The 26,098-nt window shown below is 43.3% G+C and overlaps 9 protein-coding genes across 9 annotated transcripts; 5 read left to right on the top strand and 4 right to left on the bottom strand.

Annotated features, from left to right (window-relative positions):
- Nucleotides 1-959: 959 nt before the first annotated feature.
- Bfra_006807 (putative lpxtg-domain-containing protein) lies at nt 960-2,666 on the top strand (the record flags this gene model as incomplete). The annotated part of the gene is made up of 3 exons (XM_037337178.1): nt 960-1,236; nt 1,294-1,545; nt 1,594-2,666. 3 exons carry the CDS (start codon nt 960-962, stop codon nt 2,664-2,666), a joined length of 1,602 nt encoding a protein of 533 aa, XP_037198544.1.
- A 2,343-nt stretch (nt 2,667-5,009) lies between these two features.
- Nucleotides 5,010-5,937, top strand: Bfra_006806 (putative glycoside hydrolase family 61 protein; the record flags this gene model as incomplete). The annotated part of the gene is made up of 4 exons (XM_037337177.1): nt 5,010-5,176; nt 5,243-5,292; nt 5,343-5,518; nt 5,641-5,937. 4 exons carry the CDS (start codon nt 5,010-5,012, stop codon nt 5,935-5,937), a joined length of 690 nt encoding a protein of 229 aa, XP_037198543.1.
- Nucleotides 5,938-8,701: 2,764 nt separating this feature from the next.
- Bfra_006805 (putative lpxtg-domain-containing protein) lies at nt 8,702-10,153 on the top strand (the record flags this gene model as incomplete). Its single annotated transcript, XM_037337176.1, has 2 exons — nt 8,702-8,969; nt 9,030-10,153. 2 exons carry the CDS (start codon nt 8,702-8,704, stop codon nt 10,151-10,153), a joined length of 1,392 nt encoding a protein of 463 aa, XP_037198542.1.
- A 2,086-nt stretch (nt 10,154-12,239) lies between these two features.
- Bfra_006804 (putative vps9 domain protein) lies at nt 12,240-14,652 on the bottom strand (the record flags this gene model as incomplete). Its single annotated transcript, XM_037337175.1, has 3 exons — nt 12,240-12,416; nt 12,464-14,225; nt 14,282-14,652. 3 exons carry the CDS (start codon nt 14,650-14,652, stop codon nt 12,240-12,242), a joined length of 2,310 nt encoding a protein of 769 aa, XP_037198541.1.
- Nucleotides 14,653-15,618: 966 nt separating this feature from the next.
- On the top strand, nt 15,619-17,676 carry Bfra_006803 (putative autophagy related lipase protein; the record flags this gene model as incomplete). Its single annotated transcript, XM_037337174.1, has 2 exons — nt 15,619-15,822; nt 15,877-17,676. The coding sequence occupies 2 exons, from the start codon at nt 15,619-15,621 to the stop codon at nt 17,674-17,676; spliced, it is 2,004 nt and encodes a 667-aa protein (XP_037198540.1).
- Nucleotides 17,677-18,442: 766 nt separating this feature from the next.
- Bfra_006802 (putative rna polymerase ii- paf1 protein) lies at nt 18,443-19,974 on the bottom strand (the record flags this gene model as incomplete). Its single annotated transcript, XM_037337173.1, has 2 exons — nt 18,443-19,659; nt 19,716-19,974. 2 exons carry the CDS (start codon nt 19,972-19,974, stop codon nt 18,443-18,445), a joined length of 1,476 nt encoding a protein of 491 aa, XP_037198539.1.
- Nucleotides 19,975-20,798: 824 nt separating this feature from the next.
- Nucleotides 20,799-21,571, bottom strand: Bfra_006801 (putative rer1 protein; the record flags this gene model as incomplete). The annotated part of the gene is made up of 4 exons (XM_037337172.1): nt 20,799-20,884; nt 20,957-21,256; nt 21,309-21,426; nt 21,503-21,571. The coding sequence occupies 4 exons, from the start codon at nt 21,569-21,571 to the stop codon at nt 20,799-20,801; spliced, it is 573 nt and encodes a 190-aa protein (XP_037198538.1).
- A 463-nt stretch (nt 21,572-22,034) lies between these two features.
- Bfra_006800 (putative enoyl- hydratase protein) lies at nt 22,035-22,956 on the top strand (the record flags this gene model as incomplete). Its single annotated transcript, XM_037337171.1, has 2 exons — nt 22,035-22,170; nt 22,226-22,956. The coding sequence occupies 2 exons, from the start codon at nt 22,035-22,037 to the stop codon at nt 22,954-22,956; spliced, it is 867 nt and encodes a 288-aa protein (XP_037198537.1).
- A 658-nt stretch (nt 22,957-23,614) lies between these two features.
- Bfra_006799 (putative pectate lyase a protein) lies at nt 23,615-24,721 on the bottom strand (the record flags this gene model as incomplete). Its single annotated transcript, XM_037337170.1, has 3 exons — nt 23,615-24,171; nt 24,233-24,318; nt 24,375-24,721. 3 exons carry the CDS (start codon nt 24,719-24,721, stop codon nt 23,615-23,617), a joined length of 990 nt encoding a protein of 329 aa, XP_037198536.1.
- Between the last annotated feature and the right edge of the window lie 1,377 nt (nt 24,722-26,098).

Genomic DNA, 26,098 nt, shown 5'->3' with positions numbered 1-26,098 from the left:
CTTGACGGGACCGAACACAATACAGACATTCATTTTACTGTTATGTAGGTAGTACTGCGTACAAGTTTACGAGGCGGATGGATGACCACATAAGCATGGATAATTGAACGATGGTAGGCTATGGGCAAGGCAGTGATTTGATTACCATACACCAACAGTTGGTTTCTGCATATCCGGACGTTCATCACCAACAATTGGTTATATACCTATCTTTCATTCATCATCGACCATTTTGCCTATTCGCGTTTCAAGGTTTTTATCCAATTAGCAATAATCTAACAACGGTTCCGAATCAAAGCCTCAAGCATTATTCGGAGCATAGATAGATAAGCTTTAGTTCTTGGACATCTACAAGACGCATGATGAACACCCCCGTTTATTGTTACACAGGTGATAGAGTGTGGGAGTACAAAGCTAATGGTTCATCCGTTTATCCTTGTTAGAAAACTCCTGCAGGACATAAACAAATTACTTTATTGGGTTGCCACAGACATATCTAGGTAAGTTTGCCCCTCATCATCCAAGGAGACGAGTTGGAGCATATTTTGAGCACCGGCGGCACGGTACCTTGTACTTTCTCTCTCATAAATGGCCAGTCGTATGGATGAGAGGTAACACAGAAAGCTCAAATCTCGATTGATTTCTGTGAAGAATCACGGATTCTCTTACAAAGCGACTATTCTCGCGCTCGACAAACCCACAGGACTTGTTCGGATCATTTTGATAATATCTCTATCTTTCAAGGTGCTGCAGTCTTTACAATATGTTCGTTTCATGAATGTCTGATCAGCGGAGCCTTTCATGATAAGTTTTACATCTTTACGTTACCGAGTCTGGTTGACTTGTGCGACAAACACGCAAGCTCTATAGTACTAGAAAATCTAACGCAAGGCTCAAAATTGGAACTTATCCTACTGATGATTTCGAAACTTTACTTGACAGCTTCATAATCGTCACCCATGGCCATCATATCTCCGACCATGTTTCTGATATCGTTTGGGCTACTCAGTCTTGTCAACAATATCGCGCTCGCGTTAATGGTTACACCGGACTCACCATGCATGTCATTATGTAGTGATGGCCAGGGCTCGGACAGTATTGATGGAAGTGAAATTGTCTGCCAAAATGAACATTTCATAACCACTACAGCTGGCCAAAAATTGAAGTCATGTCTCTCTTGCTTGCAGTTGAGTACTGCAGCTGGTAATGATCAAAATGATCAACACTGCTTCATGTGTAAGTTTGGTTTTGTCATGACGTTTTGAAAGTCACTTGTGTACTAACGCCCGGTAGATAATGTTCGTTATACTTTGGCATCATGCCTATATGGATTTGTCAATGCTACAGATACGATAGCGACACCGTGCTCTACCTCTAAAGCTTGTGGCCCATTCCAACTAGCAATCGAAGATGGAAACTTCATCACCAAAAATGAAACAGCTTACGGATATTGCTCGGCAAACTACAATTCTATTCTGAGTGGCGGCACTTCCGCATGTAAAAGTTGTCTTCAATCTGGCAACACCGAATCCTATCTCTCAAATTGTGAGTCCTGTTCCCAAAATTATGACCATCAAATACTAATTAACCTAGTCCTGATAGCTCTCCAAGCAGGATGTCACCAACAGCCCCCCGACGGAACTATCATTGGTCTCAATGCCTCCGTCTTCTCTCAATATGCCATAACCGAAACATCCCCTGGGCAAAGCTACAATATCACCGTTCCCAGCACCACCGCATCCAGGAAAGGTCTATCCAAGCACACAATCATTGGGGTATCTGTCGGTCTTGGCATTCTTCTCCTCATTACCCTTTTCATAATTTTCACCCTGTGGCGTAATTACATTTCCTTAAAACGTGGGCGCGACCGCCATACTCCTTTGGATGAGAGATATGGCGCTCTCAATATCACGGCGCCCAACGAAGGTGCATTTGGAAACCCATATACGCGATCCGAAACCATCACTCTAGCTGCACCCCCGCCGGCTAGAAAACATAATAATGCAGATACCACACCGCCATTCAATCTCTCAAAGTACCCAAGCGACGATGAAAGTTTGCATAAACACGATACGATTCTTCTTCCGGCTCATCACGCCTACTATTCCCCTTCGATACCTCATTCAAATTCATATTCGAGAACAGAAGATACGGTGCCAATAATGCTTCACGAGGAATCTTCCTCGCCGTACTCGTATCCTCATTCGTCCAACACACAAACTCCTACTTCTGATCCCCCAAGAACTTTTTCACCGCCAACACAAAATTTGGCGCGGATGTCGGAGAATAATGAGGGTGCAAGTTTTTATAATCGGGAAAAGGCTCAAGATAAGAGGATGTTAAGGAGTGTAGACAGAGACAGGGATGTAAGTATGAATTCGGACGTAACGATGAGTTACGCGAGAGCCGCTATTGATGGCACGCAGAATAGCGGAATTAGTGCTTCCTCTCTTTCTCCGAGCGCACGGAACACTGAAACAAGGATAGATAGTGGTGGAGAGGAGAGAACGAAAAGTCCACTCGTAGAGGGGGATATTGGAGATATGAGGGAGAGGGGTAGGGAGAAGGGAAGGCAAAGAAAGAAGAAAAGAGCACCGAAGAGGATGTCGGTTATTAGCGATCAGGATCAGAATCAGGATCAAGATCAATGGCCTGGAGAATTCTGAAGAGTCGACATTGGATGAGATATGCGATGATTAGATGATACCCGGTCTTTCATCTTGTCATTACTATCTACATTTTCTTAATATATAATTTCCTTAGGCGTGTGTGGGCTTTTAAGTAGCTACTGGTAGCTAGGAAGAGCGGGATTGGTATCAGCTGGCTTGGTATCTGTTTCCTTACTTCAGACCTAGGCATGGGGATGGCGATAGGTGTTTAGGATGTCGGAATCTGTTTGGTAGATCAACTATACATAATTATACCAAATCAACTCATATGGCCAAAGTATCAGGAAAATATAACGGAGAGTTTGTTCCATTTCTAGTATCTACTACTTACGCAATCCCCACAACACCTTTAACCTCATCAAACCTAACCTAATACTCAACCCCCTAAGCTTCAACAAATAACTCAAAATCAGAGTATACAATATTCAATATCCAATATTCAATATATAATATTCTCAAACCAATGATCTAAACCCGAAACCGAAACCGAAATCCAATTAAAATTTCAATTCATATACTAAGTAATATCAGTACCAAGTTCTCCAGCTATAAGCTAGTATGTGTCCCCCCTCTCCTCCCCCCTTTCAGCGCTTTCGCGGAGAATTTCTCGAGCAGATTGTAGCTTCTATCAATTACTTATCACAAATTAGATAAGTGAATCCAAAAGTTAAGCGGTTCCTTTGATATCGTATAGTATAGCTCTTTGATTATTGTTTCTTGCAGTGTTGATTGTATCTTTAAATGGTTATTTGCTTGATGTCGATATTAATATCAATATCAATGATACAATAAAATTATACAGTACTATACTACACAACACCGAACCATACCATGCAGCACACAACACTCGCCATCTCACAAAATTTCTTCCTATACGCCACTGCTCCTTTCTCCCACGATTCCCAGTCATCTTGCATGTCTCGAAAATCGCCTACTCCTCTCATAAGTCTTTTGCTGCATACCTGTGCGTATATATATTTACTTCGGGGTCTTAAGATCCTATACTACTAACTATCTTATCTGTACCGCATGGATAGATGCCCGAGAATGAGTTAAAGTGAGGACTTGGGGGGGAAGACTGATTATGTTCATGTTCATACTTGTAATTGTAATCATAACCACACAATAAAAAACTTCCAGTGCACTCCTCTCTATGATTCGATAGCTCCAATTGATCGAATCTACAGTGAAAAGTATCGTTGCACGTCTGCCAATATCCCGGGTACCCGGGGTATCCTGCCATCAAACTCGCCTACTCATTCTAGAAATTTACAGATTTACATCAGACTAGACTTTAGAAATCTTTCATAACGAGTCTCTATGTTCCGAAGTTATCTAGACAACGCAGAGATGAGATCACAGTGCCACAAACTGAATTTTCATATACTGATCCGAAGAATAAGTTCAGCTCATCAATTTAGGTTCTACATCCTCGAGTAGTTATCCAAAATCTTAAATACACTACTGTATTGTGACTGCATGATCCTCTTCATCTCAGCCAGAAGTCGGATCAAGATATAGAGGGTGGTAACACTAGGTCCAGACCCCCAAAAGGCTTATCGGAAGCTATTTCAGATATGCAACAAAGGGGGTTTTGGCTGGATATTGGGGACCCTTCAGCGAAATATGATGCGTCAACGTGCCATTTGTTCCAATGGAAACTAGACACAGAATTGAACTAGATATTGAGAGCACACCCCCTCGTCAATCTTGGCACTCGGTTAAAGCTTTTGATGAATCCGTGAATGAGTCGTCGAAAGGATGATGAGAATGATTCTTGGCAAGCTAAATCTGGAAAATCCATCTATTCTGCACTCTATAATTCCTCCAATGTATGTCGTTGTGCAATATCACTGCCAGTATTTCGTTAAATGGATTGGAGCGAAAAACTTGGACCTATCTCCGGACATTGAATTCACTGTTCTTGGCTCCTGATCTTGGCTCAACCTGTCATTTATTTGGAAGGAAATATGTTTCCCTTAAATGAACATGATGCTGTCAGATGAGCACTTGCGGTGAACTTAATCATCTCATAATGACACACTCTTCCAGCTGCAGAAGCGTCCGGACCGCAACTGCCGTTCGGTAATTCAGGCAAATATGAAGTTATGATCTAATTCGCAGACCAACCACACATTTCCCCGGATTTGACTGATGTACTCCAGACTTGGCAGTCTTGACTTAATTAATATTGAAGTTAATAACGGTTTTATGGAATCGTGGAATGAAGAAGTAGTTCTTGGCATGTAGTATTAAAATGGTAATTCCCACGTGTGAAACTTCATATATTTTGAGAACTTTGCTTTGAACCAAGGTTGCGCAATTGATATAACAATCGTCATGAGAAGTTCAGATATCACATTCGTCTTGCTAAGTATTGTGGCAACAGTCAGAAGCCATGCAACTTTCCAGGAACTTTGGATAAATAGTGTTGATCAAGTCGGGAGCTGTGTTCGCTTGCCTCCTACTAATAGTCCTGTCACCGACCTAACATCGACTGATTTGCGGTATGTATTTTTTACCGTTCTTTGTAGCGTTTTAAAGATATTTCTACCGACTGACTATACGAACAGATGCAATGTCGGAGGCACAGTTGGAGTATCCGGAGTGTGTCCAGTGGCAGGTATGTCAATTCAAATCGTGAAGACCTTGCTTAACCTGACGTACGACAAGCTGGGGGGAATGTAACCGTAGAAATGCATCAACAACCAGGAGATCGATCATGTGCCAATGAAGCCATTGGAGGCGCTCATTATGGACCAGTCATTCTGTACATGTCCAAGGTCTTGAATGCGGCGAACGATACTGGCGCTGGTTCGTGGTTTAAAGTAGACCAAGAGGGATACGATGTGTCTCGTCAGTGGTGGGGCTCGGCATGTTTTCCCTCTTTCTCTAACCCAAGTCAAATCCCTCGGCTTCTTCCTAGCTTGGAAGTACCCATCCAAAGTATGAGGCTAACACACATATGCAGCAAACCCTAAACGCCAACTGTGGAAAACGTTCTTTCATCATTCCATCAACACTAGCACCTGGTGACTACTTGCTACGCGCAGAAGTCATCGCTTTGCATGTAGCAAGTTCGGTAGGAGGCGCTCAACTCTACCTGTCTTGTTTTCAGCTACGTGTAACTGGTTCTGGCTCAAAGAACCCCACTGGAGTATCATTTCCAGGAGCATATTCGGCAACCGATCCGGGGATTCTGATCAATATTTACCAAACCATAAATAATTACACCATACCCGGACCAACTACAGTCTTTACTGGCTAAGCAGTAGGTAATGAGCATATACACTTCAAGATGGAAAGAGTTGATTGGAAGGTGTGGTAAATACCGCCATGCAGAGCTTAAAAGCAATAAGCGGAAACGAGAACCATGTATTGAGCAATGAAGTCCGCAATTATCACCCTTTTCAAGCTAACATGCCTTTGGCTGTCTAGCATGCAAATACTATGATAAAGTTTCTCAAGCACAAAAGCCTCATCACCAAGCGGTTAACTCCTGAAAGACATTGTCAAAGGTGTCGATTCACAATGTTTACTTAATCATGAACAATAGAAGCACACAACACGTAAAATGGACTACTCCTAGCTGTGACTATGAGTGCAGAACAAACGGCGCTTAGATCATGTGCCCACGTAACTGCAGGCTTGAGAACATTGCCGAAATACCAATGACGATTTGGTGTAGATCCTTGGAGTGCATGCCCAAAGAACTACGGAGTTTAAGGAACAAGTAACTGCCGATCTGGGGGTGAAAGATTGATGTTGCATTAGATCAATGTGGTTGATGCGACTGGATGAATTGAGTTCTGGTAGTGGGGTCAATTGTCTGTACTGTGCTGTACAATCCCAGGTGAAAACCCAGGAGTTTGGTTGTAGCGCCGTAGCATGAAACAAGATTTGCGAAGGGGAAGTATGTGGTTTCTCAGAACGGACAGAGGCTTTAGGAAAGCAATGCGGTTCGGGTGTGCTGAGTCTTACGGGGCGAAGAATTTGGCTTCAGTGTCACCTCACATTGAGAAAATAAGCGCCATTGGAGCACGCAGTATGCTTGATGGACGAGGTGACATTGTACCTCGGATTATTTGAATCGGATGAGTGGAAAGATCTGACGATTTTGATGACTTACGACCTCGGGCACGTAGGTTGATACTCACAACAGTTGCGTGGCTTGTATCCGTTCCATGATACCAATAACAAAGTGAATCTCAACTTGATACGAACCCTGAACTGTTATGCTGTTGTGCTAGTATGTCCTATGGGGTCGAAAAAGATATTGTTGGAATATTTTGCAGTGGGAATGGGAACTGATAGATCGATCACGGGGGGCGCAATAAATTCATTCCAACATGCAACAGGTAAGCTGAGCTGGATTGGGCTGATGAGGAATAAAGTTCAAAGCGGAGTGAAATTGGGGGCCGACTGGTGGACTTTCCTTTCCCTTTGCTTTTCCCTTGCTTTCCCCTTGCCTTTCCCTTGCCTTTCCCTTTCCCTGTCTCCTTCCCTTCTGCTGATTCATCTTATCTTATCCACAACACCAACCTTTAGACAATACTTCAACCGGCCCGCACCGGAAACTAATCTCGAGCCAATTAAAACAAATAAAGTTTGAAGAACAAGTAGAAGCGAAATAAGCGAATATTGGGCAACAAGAAGATCGATTGGATCAAATTGAATCACGTAGATCATGTGGATCATACCAAGGTGGGTATAATGTAAATGTCGATATTGAGAGAAAAAATGGTCTGGAGTTCTTTCCCCCCGAGCTGAATTATTGAATATGTGACAACATTTCCAAAAGGGTAGGTGGCGATGAGAGCATCGAATCGATTACTCTTCTCAAACACCGTGGGTTGGAAAAGTGGAAGCAAATAACATACAGCAAGCCACTCTCAAGTATATCACCAAATGTTGGTGTTTCGAACATCTGACTAAACATAGGTAGATAGGTAGGTAGGTAGGTAGGTAGGTAGGTAGACTGTACGTGCTTACTACAACAATCCATTAATCCATCAATCTATCAATAAATACACAGCCATGCTTCAATTCGGAATCTCGGACCCCAATAGAGGTATTGTCAAATTCAACCGTCTTTTTACCGTTGGCTATGCCTCTTTCTTAAGAAAAAGGAAAACAAGGAGAAGATCCAAATCGCCCAAATCATCCAATTGATTCCATGATCACAACAATGGGTCAACGGCGGTCTGCATATTCCGCCACAAATTGAGGAACATCAGGAACATCAGGAATACGGCAAATACTGATTTGATCAAACAAGAAAAGAACTCCCTTGTCAATTTCTTTGGACCCCAGCTTCTTCTTTTCTGCATACGACCAATTGTTTTTCTTCATTCAACCAATCATCAAATGTGACGACTTGATTGAGTGATGGGAAAGAATGGAAATGATGAAAAAAGGTCGAAGCTCTCCAATCATGATGATAAGATGAAGATATACCCATGTTCATACATATGGTCAGTAACCATGTCTGCATGGGTGCCTTGTACCTTACCTTGGCCTTCTATTCAACCGCCAGACTCTTGTGTGATCGATGCACCGGGAAGGAAGTGGATGTGATGCTGGATGCGGAGAACCTTTCTCAATTAGTAGAAGCACAACTGCATTTCTTATCACACACATAATCCACTATCACCTCAATTTTTCAAGTCATACAAGAATGTCAAATTCCCGCAACACGAACTTATTCATGAAGTCTATGAGTCGGTTGAATGTCGTTGGACGAATACTTCTTTTTTATCAATATCTTCATGACGGTTCAATAGAGGATCAATCAACCTTCAATACCTATATCACAGTAATATTTGGATGAGAAAGATCTTGCTGGTCGAGATCAAATATCAGACTATTATTTATTATTACTCCACCTTACGATACACAAGAAAGATCCTTGATGAGATAGAGAACGATAAGGGATTGCTTCGAATGACGAAGGTTCAATAATTTACACGCCACCTGCCACGAATCCCTCTTTCCCGTTACTCTCCAATACATAATAATAACATATCTGCAAAATGCGGTCTTCAATATTGGCTCCGAGCCTCTTCCTCATCACATCCCTCACACAATCCACGAGTGCATTGAAAGCTCTATCGGATTCACCATGTGCATCGAAATGCGGCAATGTTTTAGGAGGAACCTCAGGAGAGGATGATATCGTGTGTCAGAATACGGACTATACAAGCTTAGTTGGAACAACATACTCGGGTTGTGTGGGATGTCAATTGTCGAGTACTTTTGTTGATCCTTCAACGAACGAGACGGATTTGGAATGGGGTTTATGTTCGTTGTTCTCTCCTCGAATGTATGTGTTGAAGTATGACTAACGTAGCCGGTACATAGATAATTTGAGATACGCCATGAGTTGGTGTCTCTTCGGCTTCCCAAATAATACAGATGTGGAAGATACGCCATGTATAACGTCTCTATCGTGTGGTCCAATGAAGAGTGCCATCGAATACGGAAATCTAACGACAGATGCCCAAACTGAATATGGCTATTGTTCAGACATCGCTACGAATCAAATCGCCGAATGTCAGAACTGTCTGGAGATCTCCACAGCAACATACTACCTGAACAACTTCTACACTCTTCTCTATGGAGCCTGTGATCAACAGCCCGCACCAGGCTCAACTTTATCCTTCCAAGGCTCGCCATTTTCCACAACTCGACTCAATATGACATCTCCCACTCCCACCGCCGTACCCGGTCAAACCTATTCCGGCCTCTCTCTCAATGCACGAATCGGAGTCGCAGTAGGAATAATTGTCTTCGCCCTCTTTATTGCCGGTTTTTGCATCGTCTTTAACGGCCGCCGTCGCCGCCGTCGCATTCTTCGTCAACATCAACTCGATACAGGCTATGCAGCCTGGAAAAACGCACACGACGTCGATGGACTAGGCGGCCATATTCCTGTCAATGAAGTAGATAGTGCAGTCTCTAATATGACATCCGGATCGGGAGGATTTTTTGATAGTCCCAATTCCCAAAAACCTCTACAGCCGAATTATTGGGGCCAACAACAACCTCATGGTGGGAATTTCCATGGGCCGGCTGTCATGACGCCGATTGAAGATAGTCCCATAACTCCTATGGTCGAGAAAGTGTATCTGTCTCCTTATTCCTCACCATACAGTAGTCCGGCCACAGCATCTACAGATGCAAATGGGAGGAGTCCGAATATTGATCAGTGGCCTATGGATCGAAAGGGAAGCTTCGGCCAGAGCAGTTTCGGTCAAGGAGGAGGCAGCATGGCTGAAAAACTGAAGGCTCGAGAGAGGGAGAGAGCAAGGAGGAAGAAAGAAGAGGAGGTGATGAATGAGCGCAATCAAATCGAGCTGCAGAATATGCAAAATTTCCAGAACCAAAACGTGGCTCCGGTTTTGGGGCATCCGGGATATGGAAGGGACCGAGATGGGGTGAGGGGATTAACGAGTGAGGATGCGAGGAGGGGTGATGCGCTTTAATGTCCATTGGGATCTAGGGGCTTGAGAGGTGTGCCGTTGTTTGTTCATTTTGAGTGTAGATTTTTTGTATATCATTTTTTGTGTTCGATTATTTGATGATACCATTTTGCGACGGAGAGAGGAAAGGTGGGCTAGTCAGATTGTCCAGAGAGGAATGGGTGGACGAATAAATGAATGAATGAATTGTTAATACTGATTGCACAGTCATTTGGAAGGCACAAGACGAGGAAATAAATGCCACTCCAGCAAAAGTAAATTTGGAGGAAAGGAGACTCTTTTGATATTGTTAATGGAGAATATATATAGGTGTGATGTACATCACCACAATCCATTAATTCACTTCGTACCATGGAAATAATAATATCGGCCTATGAATTTAATAAATCTCTGTTCTTCTCTCCACTGTTCTGCAACGATTATCTCGATAATGTACCTTGATAACCAATGGTTCGATTTTTATGATTGAGTATCCATACACATGTTGCACGTATATGTACTTCGAAATCTATTTTTTTATTGTCGAAGATTAGATTCGGGGGAGGGGGGAGGGGAGTTCTGATTTGTGTGTTGTGACTTGTAAGCGCTGGGAGAAATTGGGGAGGGGGAAGATTGTTTTAGGTTTGGAGTTTGTATGTATATGTGTGTGTATGTATATAGTTTGTATTTCTGAATTATGATTTTGAGAAGTTTTAGGAAGTGAATAGTAGGGAATAAATAAATAGTAGAAAGTGAGGAGACTAAAAAGACTAAATAGAGTAACTACGCACAAGACAAAAAGTATACTTATTATTCAAGTATCTAAATTCTGATTCTGAATATTTAATACTTTTTGAATATCAATATAACCTTAATCCTAACTATAACCATATCTCCTCACAATCCCACAATATCTCTCCATCTCTCAACTTCCCTTCCTCTCAAGCAAATCTATCATCATACAACTACACCCCTGAATCTCCAAATCTCTCTCTCATAAATATACCTAAATTCATATTTGTTTTATTCGAATCACTTCAACTACTACTTCTCTACACACCTACCCATTCAACTTACCCACCCAGAAACACACATCTCAATAAACACAAACAAAACACCTTGAAACCCTCCCCTTTCGCATCCTCATTAATGTTTATATATAGATATGTAAAAGTTTACGTTTATATTTATACTCACTACAAATAACATTGATTTTAATACTGACACGCGTATATATACCTACGTACCATATCAAGAGAAGTGGCTATATGCTATCCAACTCGAAGATACAACGTCATTATAAATAATAAAACATCTGAGATACGCCGCAGGTACTTATACAACTATGTATATACCCAACTAGTACAAACGCCCAAACATAAAAGCCCATCTCGATTCTCGCTAGCTAGCCAACCCCTTTTCCGTTCTTATCAGAAGCCCAAATAAATCTTACCACAAAACACAAAATAGCCATACAACAACCAGAAAAACAAGCATTCCGATTCCCAATAAAATCCATCTCACTATCCAATCCTAATGCTTAAATCACATCGACGCATCACAATAATTACAAACAGATGATTTTGAAATTCTTCTCATTTTCAATCTCACAATTTCTACTTTATCACAGAGAGTGTACTCGAGTACTCACCTTCCCTGATATCTCCCAATCTTCTGTTGTCTACTACATCCATCATGTCAAACAAATTGAACCTCTCCAAATCCTTTAAACCAATACCGTGTGTCTAACTCTTACTTCCTCTGAAAGATGTAACGATATAGCCCATCCCCTCTCGATCCATTGAATTTCAAATTGAAACCCACGTGTATCGATATGTTTCTTCAGGTCGGGTTTAATTCACTTTCACGTCGAGTTTTAGATTCAGACATTCCCCACTCGTCAGAGGCTCCCAATTCAAATCCCATGCCATACACCCATCCAATTCTATGTTTCCCATATCCACGCCCCAATGAACACCATTCTAACATATTCCCAATGGCCTAATGACAGCCCATAGAATGAAAAATAAGACAAAGAAAAAATTAAGGAACGTGGTATCCGAGGATATGTAGACGACGAAATAATCAAAGAAAATTATGGTGATACCACCTAAACAGCCCCAAGATCCTTTAAAGCTCCTGCTAATCTTCTATAATCTCTCAATAACTCCATTACTTCACTAATTTTGAGATCCCCTGGATTTTGAAGTTCCATGAATCGTTTGTTCGGTGGCGCGATTTTGGGTGTCTCTTTGGGTGGCAGAGACGTTGCTAAATCGGGGAATGTCTATCAAAGTCAGTAAGGATAAATTATACAGGGTCCATGATACATACAGTAGTCAAATCAGCAGTCCCTCCATCCGGTACGGTTGATCTAGTCGGGGTGGGCGTTGTTGGGGTTGTTACACGTCCAAAACTACGCATCATACCCATCCCAGCAATCCTGTTCATTGGGTTGAGTGAGTTGCCGAGATTTCGCATCGATTCAACAATGGCTGGATTGCCAGCAGGAGCCTGTGGAGAGGGCGTCCCTTTCTCTCCATTTTCTTCTTGAGCAAATGCAACCCTTTTGCTAGAGCTACCACCACTTCGATTACTATCCGCGCTTCTTTCTCTAGTCATTTTGCGACCACCAATGAAGCTGAGAACTCTATCGTCAATTCTTTGAGCTGAATCACTTCGGCTACGTCCCTCGGGCTTCGTCTCTGCACTAGACCCATCCTTATGTTCCTTAACAGTTGGGCTTTGAGGAGTGCTTCCACCACTTACAGATCCGTCATCTTCTGGTGGAGGTGTACTGATAAGCTTTCGGGCATCATCCAGCGTTTTTGGTATAGCGATTTCTGAAGCTTGGCCTTTGGAGTCGCGCTCTTTTAGCTTTCCAAGCAGGAATTTATAGCTACCTTCCAAACTGTTCCCAATACTCTTGAAACCCTGATCAGCGGTATCAAATATTGCATCTCCAGCTGCCCCGAAAGCCGCAGGTGGCTGGAATAAATCACTAAGCCTTCGGTCCGCTGTTTGAATCGTAGGCCGAAGTGTGGATACGGGTGAGTTCGTAGGTTTAGACACAGAAGCACTTGGGGTTGCCGAAACAGTTGTTGGAGCTGAGAGACCTGTAGGTGTGATACCAACTGTCAAAGAGTCAGGTTTATCTGTTTTCGGTGTGCTTGGTCGACTACTGATTTTGATTGGCCCTGATGGAATTTCGTCTTCCCTCAAACTTGCAAGATCTACAGTTTCAAGGAAAGAAATCGCAGCTTCTAAGTTTGTTAAGCAATAAGCAGCTTCCCCATCAATCTTCGTTTCGCATCTAAATCGCTGTATAAAGTAAAGATTGCTTATAACATTCATCCCTTCTGGTCGAGACGTGATAAGAGTAAAGATGAGCATGGGCATAATCTCATCCGCCGATGAAGATGGATGAAAGTGTGATAAAGTATCAACAATACCTTTATGGGCTGCCTTTAAGTGGTTAAGTTTCCCAAGAGGATATCTTTCGTCGTTCATTGCAATCAACTCTGCTCTGGCTCCTTCTAGCCACTCTCGGACCTCTAGTTCTCGCTTTTCAGCTGCATCTGGCTTTTCACTCGATTCTATGCCCAAATCAACTCCTAAATCTACTAACCCTATCCCAACCACTGACAAAGCGGCAGTTTTCGATCGGAGTTTCTCGTCCTGAGCTTCATCTTGTGAACTCCTGTGTCGCCATATCCTATCATATATGCCTTCACAAACTCTCCTCTCCATTGCTTCTTCTAATGCAACACGTTTATGTTCAAGCGCTTTCCTAGCACGTTTCCGCTCGTTGATTTCTTCGCTAGTTAACATCTGTTGTTCAGATGATTTTCTTTCTATTACTTTGGGACGTTCCTTATTCATGGAGGTAGCTTTCGCTCTGATCTTGCTCGCAGTTGCGGATAACGATGAAGCTGGTGGGGCAGGAGAGCTTGCGCGATGCTGTCGGGAGGATAAGGCGGAGATGTGAGTGTTGATGTGATTAGCAGCAACGGCATAGAAGTCTTGGAAAAGCCCCGATAATTTGTCGACTGAAGGAGGGTTGGGATGAATCTTTGCAGATAGAGAATCAATAAAGCTACAGCGAATGTTAATCAGGCGTGTTAGTTGCTTTGAGCTAAAGATTTAACTGACCTATCTGCTAAGCTCACAAGCTCTATAGGAAGTTCATCGAAGTCCACGGGTAACTTTCCAGACGCCTCAGTCGTTTCCCCGCCCTCTCCTTCATCCTCGGAGGTTTTCTCAAATATATTTGATTGTGTCCCAGGTCGCCTGTTTTCTCCCAACTTTGCTGTGTCCGACATCAGTATCGACGGAACAGTGCCGTTCTGTATGGTGTTTGCTCTAAGCGGACGGGATAGACGATCCGGACTGGAAGGTGGTTCTTGATTTGAAAATGACTTAGAAAGCTGCAATGGACGGGGCCGTTGGCTATCACTCTTTTTCCCTGGGGACGACATGAAATCTGGTAAAGTGAAATGCATCTTGTCAGTAAATGACTGCATTTTGAAGGCAATGAGAGAAAGTTGAGAAGATAAACATTTAATACCTATTTATGAAGTGATGAACTAAAGTCGCATGAATACGATGACGCCTGAAACTCTACTTTGCTCGAGCAACAACCGGGGATCGTTGTGTAAAAGAGTGTGGAAAAATCGAAGAGTTCGATAAATGTAAAAGGAAGATAGTCAAGTTACATTTCATAAGCATAAATTGATTTTGATGAACCAAACAGTAGGTAGAAGGCACTCAATAAGGAAAGAAAAGGAAATAGAAGATAGCAGTACTCGATGTAGTCTGAGTACCTGGTCGAAGTAGTTTCCGTGATTAGCTTGAAGCTACGTGTGTTTATATTAGATAAGTCAACGAGGACTTATAAGCTGGTTACTTTAATTAGCTATGGACGACTCACTCGTAGACGCCAGCTTTTGCCAGTTGGTCTTCGACTTTTGATGTATTGAGTTGAACGTGGTTTTGTCTTCCGGCCGGCGTGTATTTTGGTAAATTGAGAGAGGTATGACGAAGGGGTCGGCTTTCCTAATCGATCCAGATTGACTTGGATACAGCCTTCAATTTTGGCGTATAACTGAGTATGACTGATAGTATATTTGATCATATGAATCTCCTTCTCCTGTCAGGTACGGCAATCTTTCCCAACATCGACCAAACCTAGAAGCTTGTCTCGAGGCTGTGAAATATAAGAGATGCACAAGGATCAGTCAGAGATCCAATGGGATTTCTTCATTTCGATGTCCTGCACAGAGTATAATGCTCCGCCTAATGCTTGTGTGCTTGTGACGCCTCTTTGACATTAAACTATCGTCATCTATCATCTATCATCCATCATCTCTCATCTCAATACTCGAGTATGTTCAGCAAAACATACCTACTATATTGTTAATCATACACAACAAAGTGTCAAAGTAGATTCATTTCTTTTGTTTTCCTCATTCATAAGTGCTTTCTTCAAGATGAGGTCTCACTCATCTACATCTTGTTCTTCTGCCGGCAGGGTTACAGCTCAATTACTACTATCTTTCCTGGCCTTATCGACACCGATAAGTGCATCGGACTCAACTCAGCAACAACAACAGCAGCAACCAATATTGCCCGTATTACCACCTTTGATTCCAGGATCAGGTCCTGGACAGGATTCCGCTGGCAATCATGTATTTGTAAATATATCCTTTCACCGCCACATTTTAAATAATGCTAATAGAAAATAACAGTCCCTTCGCCACGTCTTCCATCATGGAACGTACGAATACCCTCAACTACATAAACAGCTCGATATCCTAGATACCAAGTCCAAGTCAACAGTATGGCTGGAATCCGAAGATGGAAAGGGGCCATTACAAGAGGTGACAAGGCCATTGGTTATGAAGAAGAGCCCAGTGAAGATAGAACGATTAAAAGACAGGAGACCTTCAGTGGTTGATCCAATGGTGGCGGCATCAAGAGAGAGCGGAGATGTATGGGCGTTATCACCGTCGGCTTGGACTGTTGACGAAATCCCTGGACCGGATATTACAGACAAGGATACAATCATAACACTGGCACAAATGGCAGCGAACGCCTATGTGGATAAACCAGAAACAGGGGACTGGAAGGACGTCAATGGGGGGTTTAATCGAACCGATGACTATGGATTTGGCTGGGATGCCGACGGGCTACGAGGTTATATCTATATGGATGAGTCGAACTCGACAATCGTCATAGGATTAAAAGGAACGAGTCTTGCGGTGTACGATGGAGATGGGACAACTACAAACGATAAGGAGAACGACAATTTGTTCTTCAGTTGTTGTTGTGGCCAACAAGGTGCTTCTTTCTACCGACAAGTCTGCGATTGTGCTACTGGAACTTACACTTGCAATGTATCGTGCCTCAAGAAAAGTTTAAGGTCTGAAAACCGATACTACACCGCGGCTCGACACCTCTACTCCAATGTCACAGCTCTTTATCCTAACGCAAATGTGTGGATGTCAGGCCACTCTCTTGGTGGATCGGTCAGTTCCATGTTAGGGTTGACATATGGTATTCCTGTTGTCACATTTGAGGCCGTTCCGGATGCTCTGCCCGTAAGTCGTTTAGGACTACCAGCGCCACCAGGTCACAATCCAAGTACACCACAAAAGCGTGAGTTTACTGGGGCTTATCATTTTGGACATACTGCCGACCCAATTTATTTGGGAACATGTAATGGCGCTACCGCTTCTTGTTCATATGCTGGATACGCATTAGAAAGCTCATGCCATAGCGGTATGGAGTGTGTTTATGACGTTGTGGCCGATCACGGGTGGGGAGTACATATCTGGTCGCACAAGATCATAACTGTAATTGAGCAAATCATCAAAGTCTACGACACGGTACCAGTTTGCAAATTTACACCGGAATGTGTAGACTGTCCACTTTGGAAAGAGATAGAAGGCAACAGCAGTAGCACTGCCACGTCAGCGCCATCGACGTCGACCACGAACACTCGGAGTCGTACCTCTACCTGTAAAACGCCTGGCTGGTGGGGTTGCTTAGACGAAGATGCATCTACTACCTCCAAGCCTACGACTAGCGTACCAGTCACTACCACATCAACTTCGACCTCAACTTGCAAAACCCCTGGCTGGTTTGGCTGTAAAGATGAGAAAACTACGACTAAAAGCAGCAGTACTTCAGTGCCACATACACCCACTTCCACCTCTTCTACTACGAGTACAACAGCAACAACAACTTGTGAGCATCCTGGCTGGTTTGGTTGCAAAGATCCCACCTCCACTTCCACATCCATCTCTGTCTCAAGCACAAAAGATACACCCCATTCCATAACTTCCGCACCACCTCTCCCCTCGCCCACAACCTCAACCCCATCGACTACAACCCAAACGTGCACCTCTAAAAACTGGTTTGGTTTCGTCTGCGTTGATCCTTCACCTGATGTAAAACCAACGCCTAGCGCGACGCCAAAACATAAGGAAACATGTTTGAAGAGGAATTGGTGGTTTAAGTGTACAGACTCGAATGTGGAATTGTAAATGGAGCAATAGAAGATAAGACTAATCATTGGAAACGAGAGAAATAATTGGAAAATCTAAGTCTTCACTCAATCGTCTTAAGCTCAAAGTACGAACATTCATGGATCCTTCACCTCTTTTCCTTTTCTCACCGGTCAAATAAGATAGGGGTAGAGTCGCTTGGCGGGAATATAGACAAGAATGTAATTTAGCGACGAGTTTCTCGTTGCAGCCATTCGGATTTAGAAGCATAGCATACACGCATACATACATACAGACACGCAAGCATAGCATCGTATTAGCAAAGGCGTTTTCTTTTCCTTGGTTTATTGGGGTTCAGTTGGGAATAGGCTGGTCTTATGGAACAGGACAGGGTAGGGTAGGATAGGATAGGTGCATAGAGTTAGTTAATTACATATCATGAATATCATACTTACATGTATACGTCGCCGTAGAGTGGTGGTTACTTTGGCTCTCATTTTGATGCTCACTTTCACGTTCTCATCAGATTGTCCACGATGTCTTGACTTAAGACATGTGTAGGTATCATTTTATTCATATCTTTCTCCTCTGCTGTATAACTACAATCACCCTCAAAGAACGCCGCCCCTTGCTATGCGAAATCGAAGTAGACCTGTGTGATTAATTACCTATTGCTCGATAAATATTCGTTTAATGTGCACATATATGCATTTCCCATTATCTCTCGCTCCTTTCTTTGTTTTCATCTCTCTATTCTCCTTCCCAGTCTTATACCTATTCCGGTCCTCGCCCAAATTAACATTTCCTAATCCTCAGAATGTAAACTCTCATTTTCATCGTCATCATCCTCGTCACTCTGCACCCTAGACGCAATTGTCTTTCCACCCAAACTAGGTCTTACAGGCGAATTTAGATCATCGTCCTCGCCTTCGGCATCTGCTTCGGAGAGGGCCTCCTCAACTTCGGCTGCCTCTCTCTCTGCGTCATCCTCATGGTTCTCTCCATACGGCCAAGTCTTAAACCCTTCCATCACCTGCTTTGTCTCCGCACTCGGATCAACAATACTCAGATCCACCATATCCAAAACTTCCTCTTCTTCGCCGCTAATATTGTGTCTCATCTTTTGAATATTCTTGGTTCTCTGTGGTCTGATGGAACTTCGTTGAACGACAGGATAGTAATGAGCGGCTTTTTGGTGTAACCCATCGGTCCCATCGTGCATAGCTATCACCACATATTCATCATATTTATCATCTGTCCCACCGCTCGTTTGAACTGTTTCATAGCCACGGAGTCTCTTCAGTCTGAACGCTCCCTTGCCTGTTTCTTCATCAAATTGTGAATACAGGTCCCTATCGTCGTGTTCAGGATCCAGAACGTCGAATTTCCGTTTGATATTCTTGGCATCAGTAACCGTATCCGGCATGAACATTTCGTATTGTATCTTTTCGTCCGGAGCTGGGTTATTATGGGGATCTAATTCATAAGCTTGTCTAGCAGCTTCTTTCATTTCAATTTCTGCCTCGGTGGGATCAGCGGGTCTTAAAACACTGCTCTCAACCCGAGCGTCGTAAGTAGAGCTTGGAGGAACGGGGTTGGTGAGAAACTTCAATAGGACATATCCGCCTGCATCTGGGAAAGCATCTAGATCTGGTATAAGAGGAACTGCATTGACTAATTGGACATTTCGCTTGGTAGGATGGCGGACTCGGGTGCGATCCTTGAGATTGGTAGCGGCGGTTTCGAAGCCCTTCTCAACCTGTGCCCTGATGTATGCAGGAGATTCGCGATCAGCTGGTAAGCTTTGAACAGGTTTTGGTTTTCGTGTGTCAACCAGTCCTTTCGCTGAGGTGGTGCCTTCCATCCGCGCTTTCGAGGTAAAGCCAGAAGAGATATATTCAGTGCGTCGCAAAAATGAGACTCCCGTATCGGAGAATTTAGGCTTGCCCAATGTCGCCAATGGTCTGAGAAGAGCACGATCATGAGGATGAAGTTGTGGAGGGTGTAATGGTGCTTGTATAGCTATTGAAATTAAAAGTGAGCGATTGCGCAAGTTGCAGAGAAATATGCGAACTTACAGCTCTCGTCTCCGTCAAATATGCCAGGCATTCCTACCAAGTCTAATGGCATACCAAGTTCCGCATCGGCTTCGATATTCAATGGTTGATCTCGCGCTAATCTTGTAGCAAATCCAGGTGTAGTATATTGACCACTGGCAAGGCCAGTATTTGGGATGTCGAGGAGCTTGGGAGGATTTGGAGGTGGTGGTAAGGCATTGGAATATCGTATGCGAGCAATATATTCTTGATGAACAATTCGAGATGCTGAGGACGCCATCTTATTGCTCGATGATTGTTTTGTGGATATGCTTGAATTTATTATTGTAGGTTGATAATTTTTGGAATGTCGCGTCTGGATAGATGGACGGACACTGGGAAAATAGCACTAGTGACAAGGCTGGATTGTATGGCACAAAACTGTGGCTGAAGTTTTGTCCAATTAAATTTCACTTTCTCACTACGGGTCATGTCTAGTATTGTTATCTCAGATCATTGGCCCGTACTTAATAGAAAAGGAAGTTGATTGTATCACGTATCATGCACATTAGAGCCCAACTAAGATGTTTTGAGGGAAGGATTTACACAGGAAGATGCAGTCTAGGCGGAGAGTGTTTGCAAAGACATATTCACGATATACCACACATACAAAAATAGATGAGAGCATAAGCTTATCAAAGGAAACACAAGTTGAATATATCATTTGATTGCGCGACTTTGAAATTCTGGAGTGATGTCCAAAAGGGATTTGTGGTCTTCAAAAGGATCTTTTTGGAGCTCTGCTAATGTTTCGAAAAGCTTGAGAGGTACGATATTGTGATGATGCTGCTCTTCTGTTGACTTTGACTAGCTCGTATCATCTATTTCCCGATAGCTTTTCAGCTATACCCGACCCTTGAATGTCCTAGAGAAACCCTAAGTATACTAGAACAGAGAAAATTGTAATTAAAATCAATAAGGGGTTCGCCTCCTGCTCCCCAAATCCTCTCATGAACAAATATGAAGTACAGCTGTTTGTACACAAGATAGCATTGCTATCATCTCTCCAAGTCCATCGTCACCCGAGCGGGCCATTTATTCGTTGCATCCTGAAACCAATCGAGTTTACGAGCTGTTTTTGGTATACTTAGTCTTGCCGAACGAGAACGGCACATATCGGTATTTAATCATATGTTGAATTTGTCTGCGCACTGCGGAAAAAGTCAGTATGTTGAAACACTACTCTATCTCTCAAGTTATTCTTCTATCAAGGAATTACTTACTGGTCAATGTGAACAGAATCAACCAATAAACAACCAGCACCGGCCAGAACACTGGTACATCGAAAATCTCGAACCAAGTACAAGCGAAACCAATTCCGATTGCTCTTGTCGCTGAATGCCAGAACTTAAACTCGGGAAGTCTTCTGATAAATGGGCGGAACTCTTCGTCTTGTTTGGTTGGTAATCCACCAGCAGCTCCATCTTCCATATCATTATCGATAGCTTCATTGGAGGGGTCAAACTTAGGTTGAAGGAATGCGAGAAAGAGGTTAAGAAGGTAGATTCCAAGAGAGTATGCCACTATTGAAATATATAAGTTGAGAACGCGCACAAGAACCAAGAGTCAACATACCAATATACCATCCTTGTGCGACGAATATGCGAATGAAGAATATCATAAGAAGCCCAAATGTAGCCAACCATCTGTAAGGAACATATGGTGTTGATTTATCTAGCCAAGCTTGGTATTGCTGTTTATTTCGAATTAGTCTATATGTCCTTTCCAAATGATGCGATTCAACAAATCGCATATATGGACAAACTCACACGTCCTATCTTTGAAGTCTGCGCGCTCACAGCCGCGAAAGGGGTTTGTTCTGGTTCTATCGAATCCATATTGAATCGCGTGTCCTTGTGTCGAAGTGGTATAGAATTGGTGCAGGTGTAATAACTCTTGTCGAAGAAGTTGGAGTTTGAAGGAGTGACGTTTGGAGGTAGGCGCGGAAAGTAGTTGGAGTTTGAACTTTTCGAAAATTCGAGACCACCTGTTTTAATAGAATCGCCCCGTGGAAAGCGTCGTGGCTTAAGATTGTGGCGCGTGTGTGTCCATCTTCACGTGATACTCAATTATGCGGGACGGTGGGTCATGTTTGGGGGGCTCGGGGGTTAAGCTCTGAGTTCCCGAGGATAATCGGTTGTACCCGAATTGCCAGAAATGAGTTCAGTGGAAACGTACACAAGCTGCTTTTGATATTCAAATCATTGGAATTCTTGGATCTCAATTTAATGATCTGAAGTGACGGCTTCATACAATCGGGGTCAAAGTCTAACTTTGCGATATTCTACATCTCAATAAATCATGTATTCAATTAGAACATTGAGGCCCCTTGCCTCGCGATTCACAGCTCCAACTCTCCCCGCACTTTCACGAGCCTACTCAGCCAAATCCTACGAGTTCATACAAACTTCAGAACCAAGACCCGGCGTAGGGCAAAGTACTTTGTTCTACTCTACCTTTTATAATAACGTCTTCACTAACATTTATCAAAGTAACATTAAATCGACCCAAAGCACTCAATGCCCTATCTACACCACTCATAAACGAACTCAACGATGCACTTAAAGCATTCGATAAATCTCCCTCCATATCTGCTATTGTTCTTACCGGATCTGAAAGAGCCTTTGCAGCCGGTGCGGATATCAAAGAAATGGCACCGCTTACCTTTTCTGAAGCCTACACAAACTCTTTCATAGAATCTTGGTCAGACCTCACAACCGCCATCAAGAAGCCTATTATCGCAGCCGTATCAGGACATGCGCTAGGAGGAGGCTGTGAATTAGCTCTAATGTGCGATGTATTGTACTGCACAGAGAAGGCAAATTTTGGGCAACCAGAAATTAAACTTGGGACGATTCCTGGAGCCGGCGGAAGTCAAAGACTTACGAGGGCAATTGGAAAAGCTAGAGCTATGGAGCTTATATTGACCGGCAAGAACTTTAGTGGCAAAGAAGCTGGAGAATGGGGAGTTGCGGCAAGGACGTATGGAAGCTGGGAAGAGCTCATTGAAGCTGCGCTAGGCACTGCCGAGACAATTGCAGGATACAGTAAGGTAGCAGTACAGGCTGCGAAGGAAGTTGTCAACAAGAGTCAGGACTTACCACTCAGAGACGGTGTAGAGTATGAGAGAAGAGTTTTCCACAGCTTATTTGGAAGTGAAGATCAAAAGATTGGAATGAAGGCTTTTGCGGAGAAAAAGAAGGCCGAGTGGACTCACAAGTAACTGTTAGCATTATTTCTGTGCGATAGATACCAATTTTACTGAAAGTGCTAATTATGGACAACACAACGAGTTTTTTTCCTTCAACATTGTTGGCTGGATGAGCTGTATTCTCTTTTATTTCGGGCTGCTCTAATGGGTCGTTTGCTGCTTCTATCGCAAATCGTACAATATATTTTGGCCATCCAACCATATACAGCTCACGAACCTTACCCTCCTCCACGCGACTGAATGCCACGCACTGATAGTGTTCTCGCTCTGTTCCTCCTCGATTCTGACGCTCTCTCACGACATGTCCATCCGGAATAACTAGATAATAAAACGCCTGGGAAAGTCCCAATCCTGATTCGTCTAATTCGCATCTCTTTCTGGTCGAGCGGGAAGTATGTTTACTGTGTACAATTCAAAGCCGAAAACACAATAAAACTTTACAAAATTGAAAACTAAAAGAGAATCACGAAAATTGCCACGGGAAAGTAGATGAGTGAAAATCTTCCATTGACTAGCTACTAGAGCCGTCTATTCACATCTAATATATACGGTCTCCGACCAGAAATTTATATACACCAAGAATCTAAAAGTACCCTGTACTAGCTCTCCCCCATTCCTCAAAAGTGCTCATATCATCCAGATAGAATCAAGAGTACTGCTGACTCTCAATCTAGAAAGACAAAGTAACACCTGCAGTTCCAACAACAGCGGCCTTAACCTTGCTGCTGCCCAAAAGAGTGTATGTGTATCCCAACTTGCTGGCAGACAAAGTACCCTTCTCAGCTTCGTTGGATCCAGTGCCAAAGTCGTTGTCGTTGGCAACAGCGTAACCAGCATCGGTGGAGTACAAAGGCTTCTTGGATCCAGTCCAGGCGTTAGATTCGACAAGAACTTGAGCACCGAGACGGGTGTTGATTCCGTCGGCAACAGTGTCATGGTAAGAGTTGTAGATGTGAGCAGTACCGAAACGAATAGAAGGACCACGGGAGTTGACGTTCTTCCAGTAGTTGTTGGCATAGGTGACGCGGAGATGTCCCTTATCTTCGGCGGAGTTGGAGTCGGAGTGACCGACGAGGGATGCCTTCCAGTGGTCGTGGATGAAGGAGTTGGAGAGAGTGACGTAGTCAGAAGCGTGGGTTACGTCGAAGAGTCCATCATAGTAGTCTTTGTCGTGGTCTCTGTTGGAGGAGAGATCAACATGATCAACCCAGACGTTGGTGGATTTTTCTAGAGGAGAGGTCAGTCTACTGTATTGAAGTGGCTATATGGACAAGATGGGAGAACTTACGAATTCCGAGAGCGTCACCGTTGGCGGCAAGAACCTCCTTGATGGCGATGTTACGGATGATAACGTTGGATTGTTCCTTGACGAGTCTGATAAGATAAGATTAGATAATTGCAAGTTAGAATAGAGGGAAGGGAGCTCATACAATCCGAAACCAGTGAAAACGACCTTTGAGTTTTTACCGATGATGGTGGTGTCACTGGCAACCTTGACTTGGGAAGCAGCTTGGGTGATAGGACCGGAAACGACAACGACGGTGTTACCAGCAGTGGCAGCCTTGGTGAATTGAGCATAGGTGGAAACGGTGGTGGTGGTTCCTCCAGCTCCTCCCTTGGTACCACCGTTGGTACTGGCGTAACCAATCGTACAGGCGTCGGTAACAGTGGCGCGCTTGGCGATGGCAGCGCGGTTGACAATCTCGTCGGAGGTTGGGGTTGGAGCAGCAGTGGCGAATGCGGCCAAAAGACCAGCAGAAACAATTGAGAACTTCATGATGAAAGAGTGAAAATTGGAACTTGCCCGTTAAAAGAATGTAGTGTGTTTAGTGAATGTAATGAATGTGGAAGTGAATGATGGAAGTGATGATGTTAGATCGTGGGATTCATCTTCATCTTTATAGTAGAATGGTTGCTGCTGAGGTTATTTGTTTATATTGCCAAGTTCATCTGATTAATGGTCCCATGGAATTAACCCAACGCAAAGGAGGATCTAGAATTTCTCCTTAATTCTCACCCAACAGTTTTCGATAAACAATCCAAGCATTTTGGTGATGGAGGATCCACGGGTAAACGAAGAATTCATTGCATAGAAGAGTAGAATGATAGCCAAGACGACAAACAAGGTGGCTATGTGGAATAAACGCTTGAAAATAGAGTGGATGAAGACGGGAACACCAATGCAAATGGCGAATTTTGAGATTGTTCACTGCAACTGCAAAGGGCCAAGAGCATAGTCCCTGCATCTCACTCTCGAATTTTTGGGGATATTTCTGGGTATCGTGGACACTCGCACGAAAGCCAAGACGCCTATACTAGCACCCGTAACTTCGGTGTATGCAAATTCTTGGCGAGCAAACGGACGAACGAGATGATTGATTGAATCGGCACTCGCAGAGTTCAATGACTAGATTGTAACCTAAAGACGGATGCGCGCATGCTTTGCGGGACAAGAGACACTAAGCACTCTTTCAAGAAGTTTATATCTCCAATTGCTTTAACGTTCGAACGATACACTTTCGTCTGTATTTTCCGAAATCTACTGACTTCATCTGAGACCCAAAAGAAAAGATGGAGAAATGACGCTTTCAAGTACCAAGAAAAACCAAGCGTTGTAATTTCATCTCATATTCTCAGATAGATTGATTTTTTTAAGGTTTTGTTGTTTCCATTGCCCCTTTGTGCACGTGGATAGCCAATCGCGAATCGTCAATTCAGGGGTTTCTGGAAATTGAAACAAGCTTAACAAGAATCGGAAATTATAACGGAGTATAATCACTTCAAGCGCCGCCTTGGCCATAACCGCTTAGGAAATAACTCAATATGGATTGAAACCCCCACAACCTCCTTTCCATCAACCGCAAACGTCAAGATTTTAAAGCTGTACCTCAAGTCTAAACCTATTCTAGAAGCGCAGTCGTCTGTAGATGGAAGATGGAAGATGGAAGATGGAAAGTGGAAAGTGGAAGGTGGAAGGTGGATCATGTCATGTGGTGTTTACTAAACATGTACGGACAACGGAGCAGAACTTCCTCAGACTGGAAATTCGAGAATAATTCCTCTTGGCATTATTCGGAAATCTCTATTAAGCTCCCGTCTAAGGTACCGGCCCGACAAGGTTGGCGGTCTACTGCAAGTTACAGTGATCACCGAT

This window comes from Botrytis fragariae (genome assembly GCF_013461495.1).
Source record: "Botrytis fragariae strain BVB16 chromosome Unknown tig00000000, whole genome shotgun sequence".
NCBI lineage: Eukaryota > Fungi > Ascomycota > Leotiomycetes > Helotiales > Sclerotiniaceae > Botrytis > Botrytis fragariae.
Note: the sequence above shows the minus strand (reverse complement) of the source record. Positions and strands in the feature narration are given on the sequence as shown.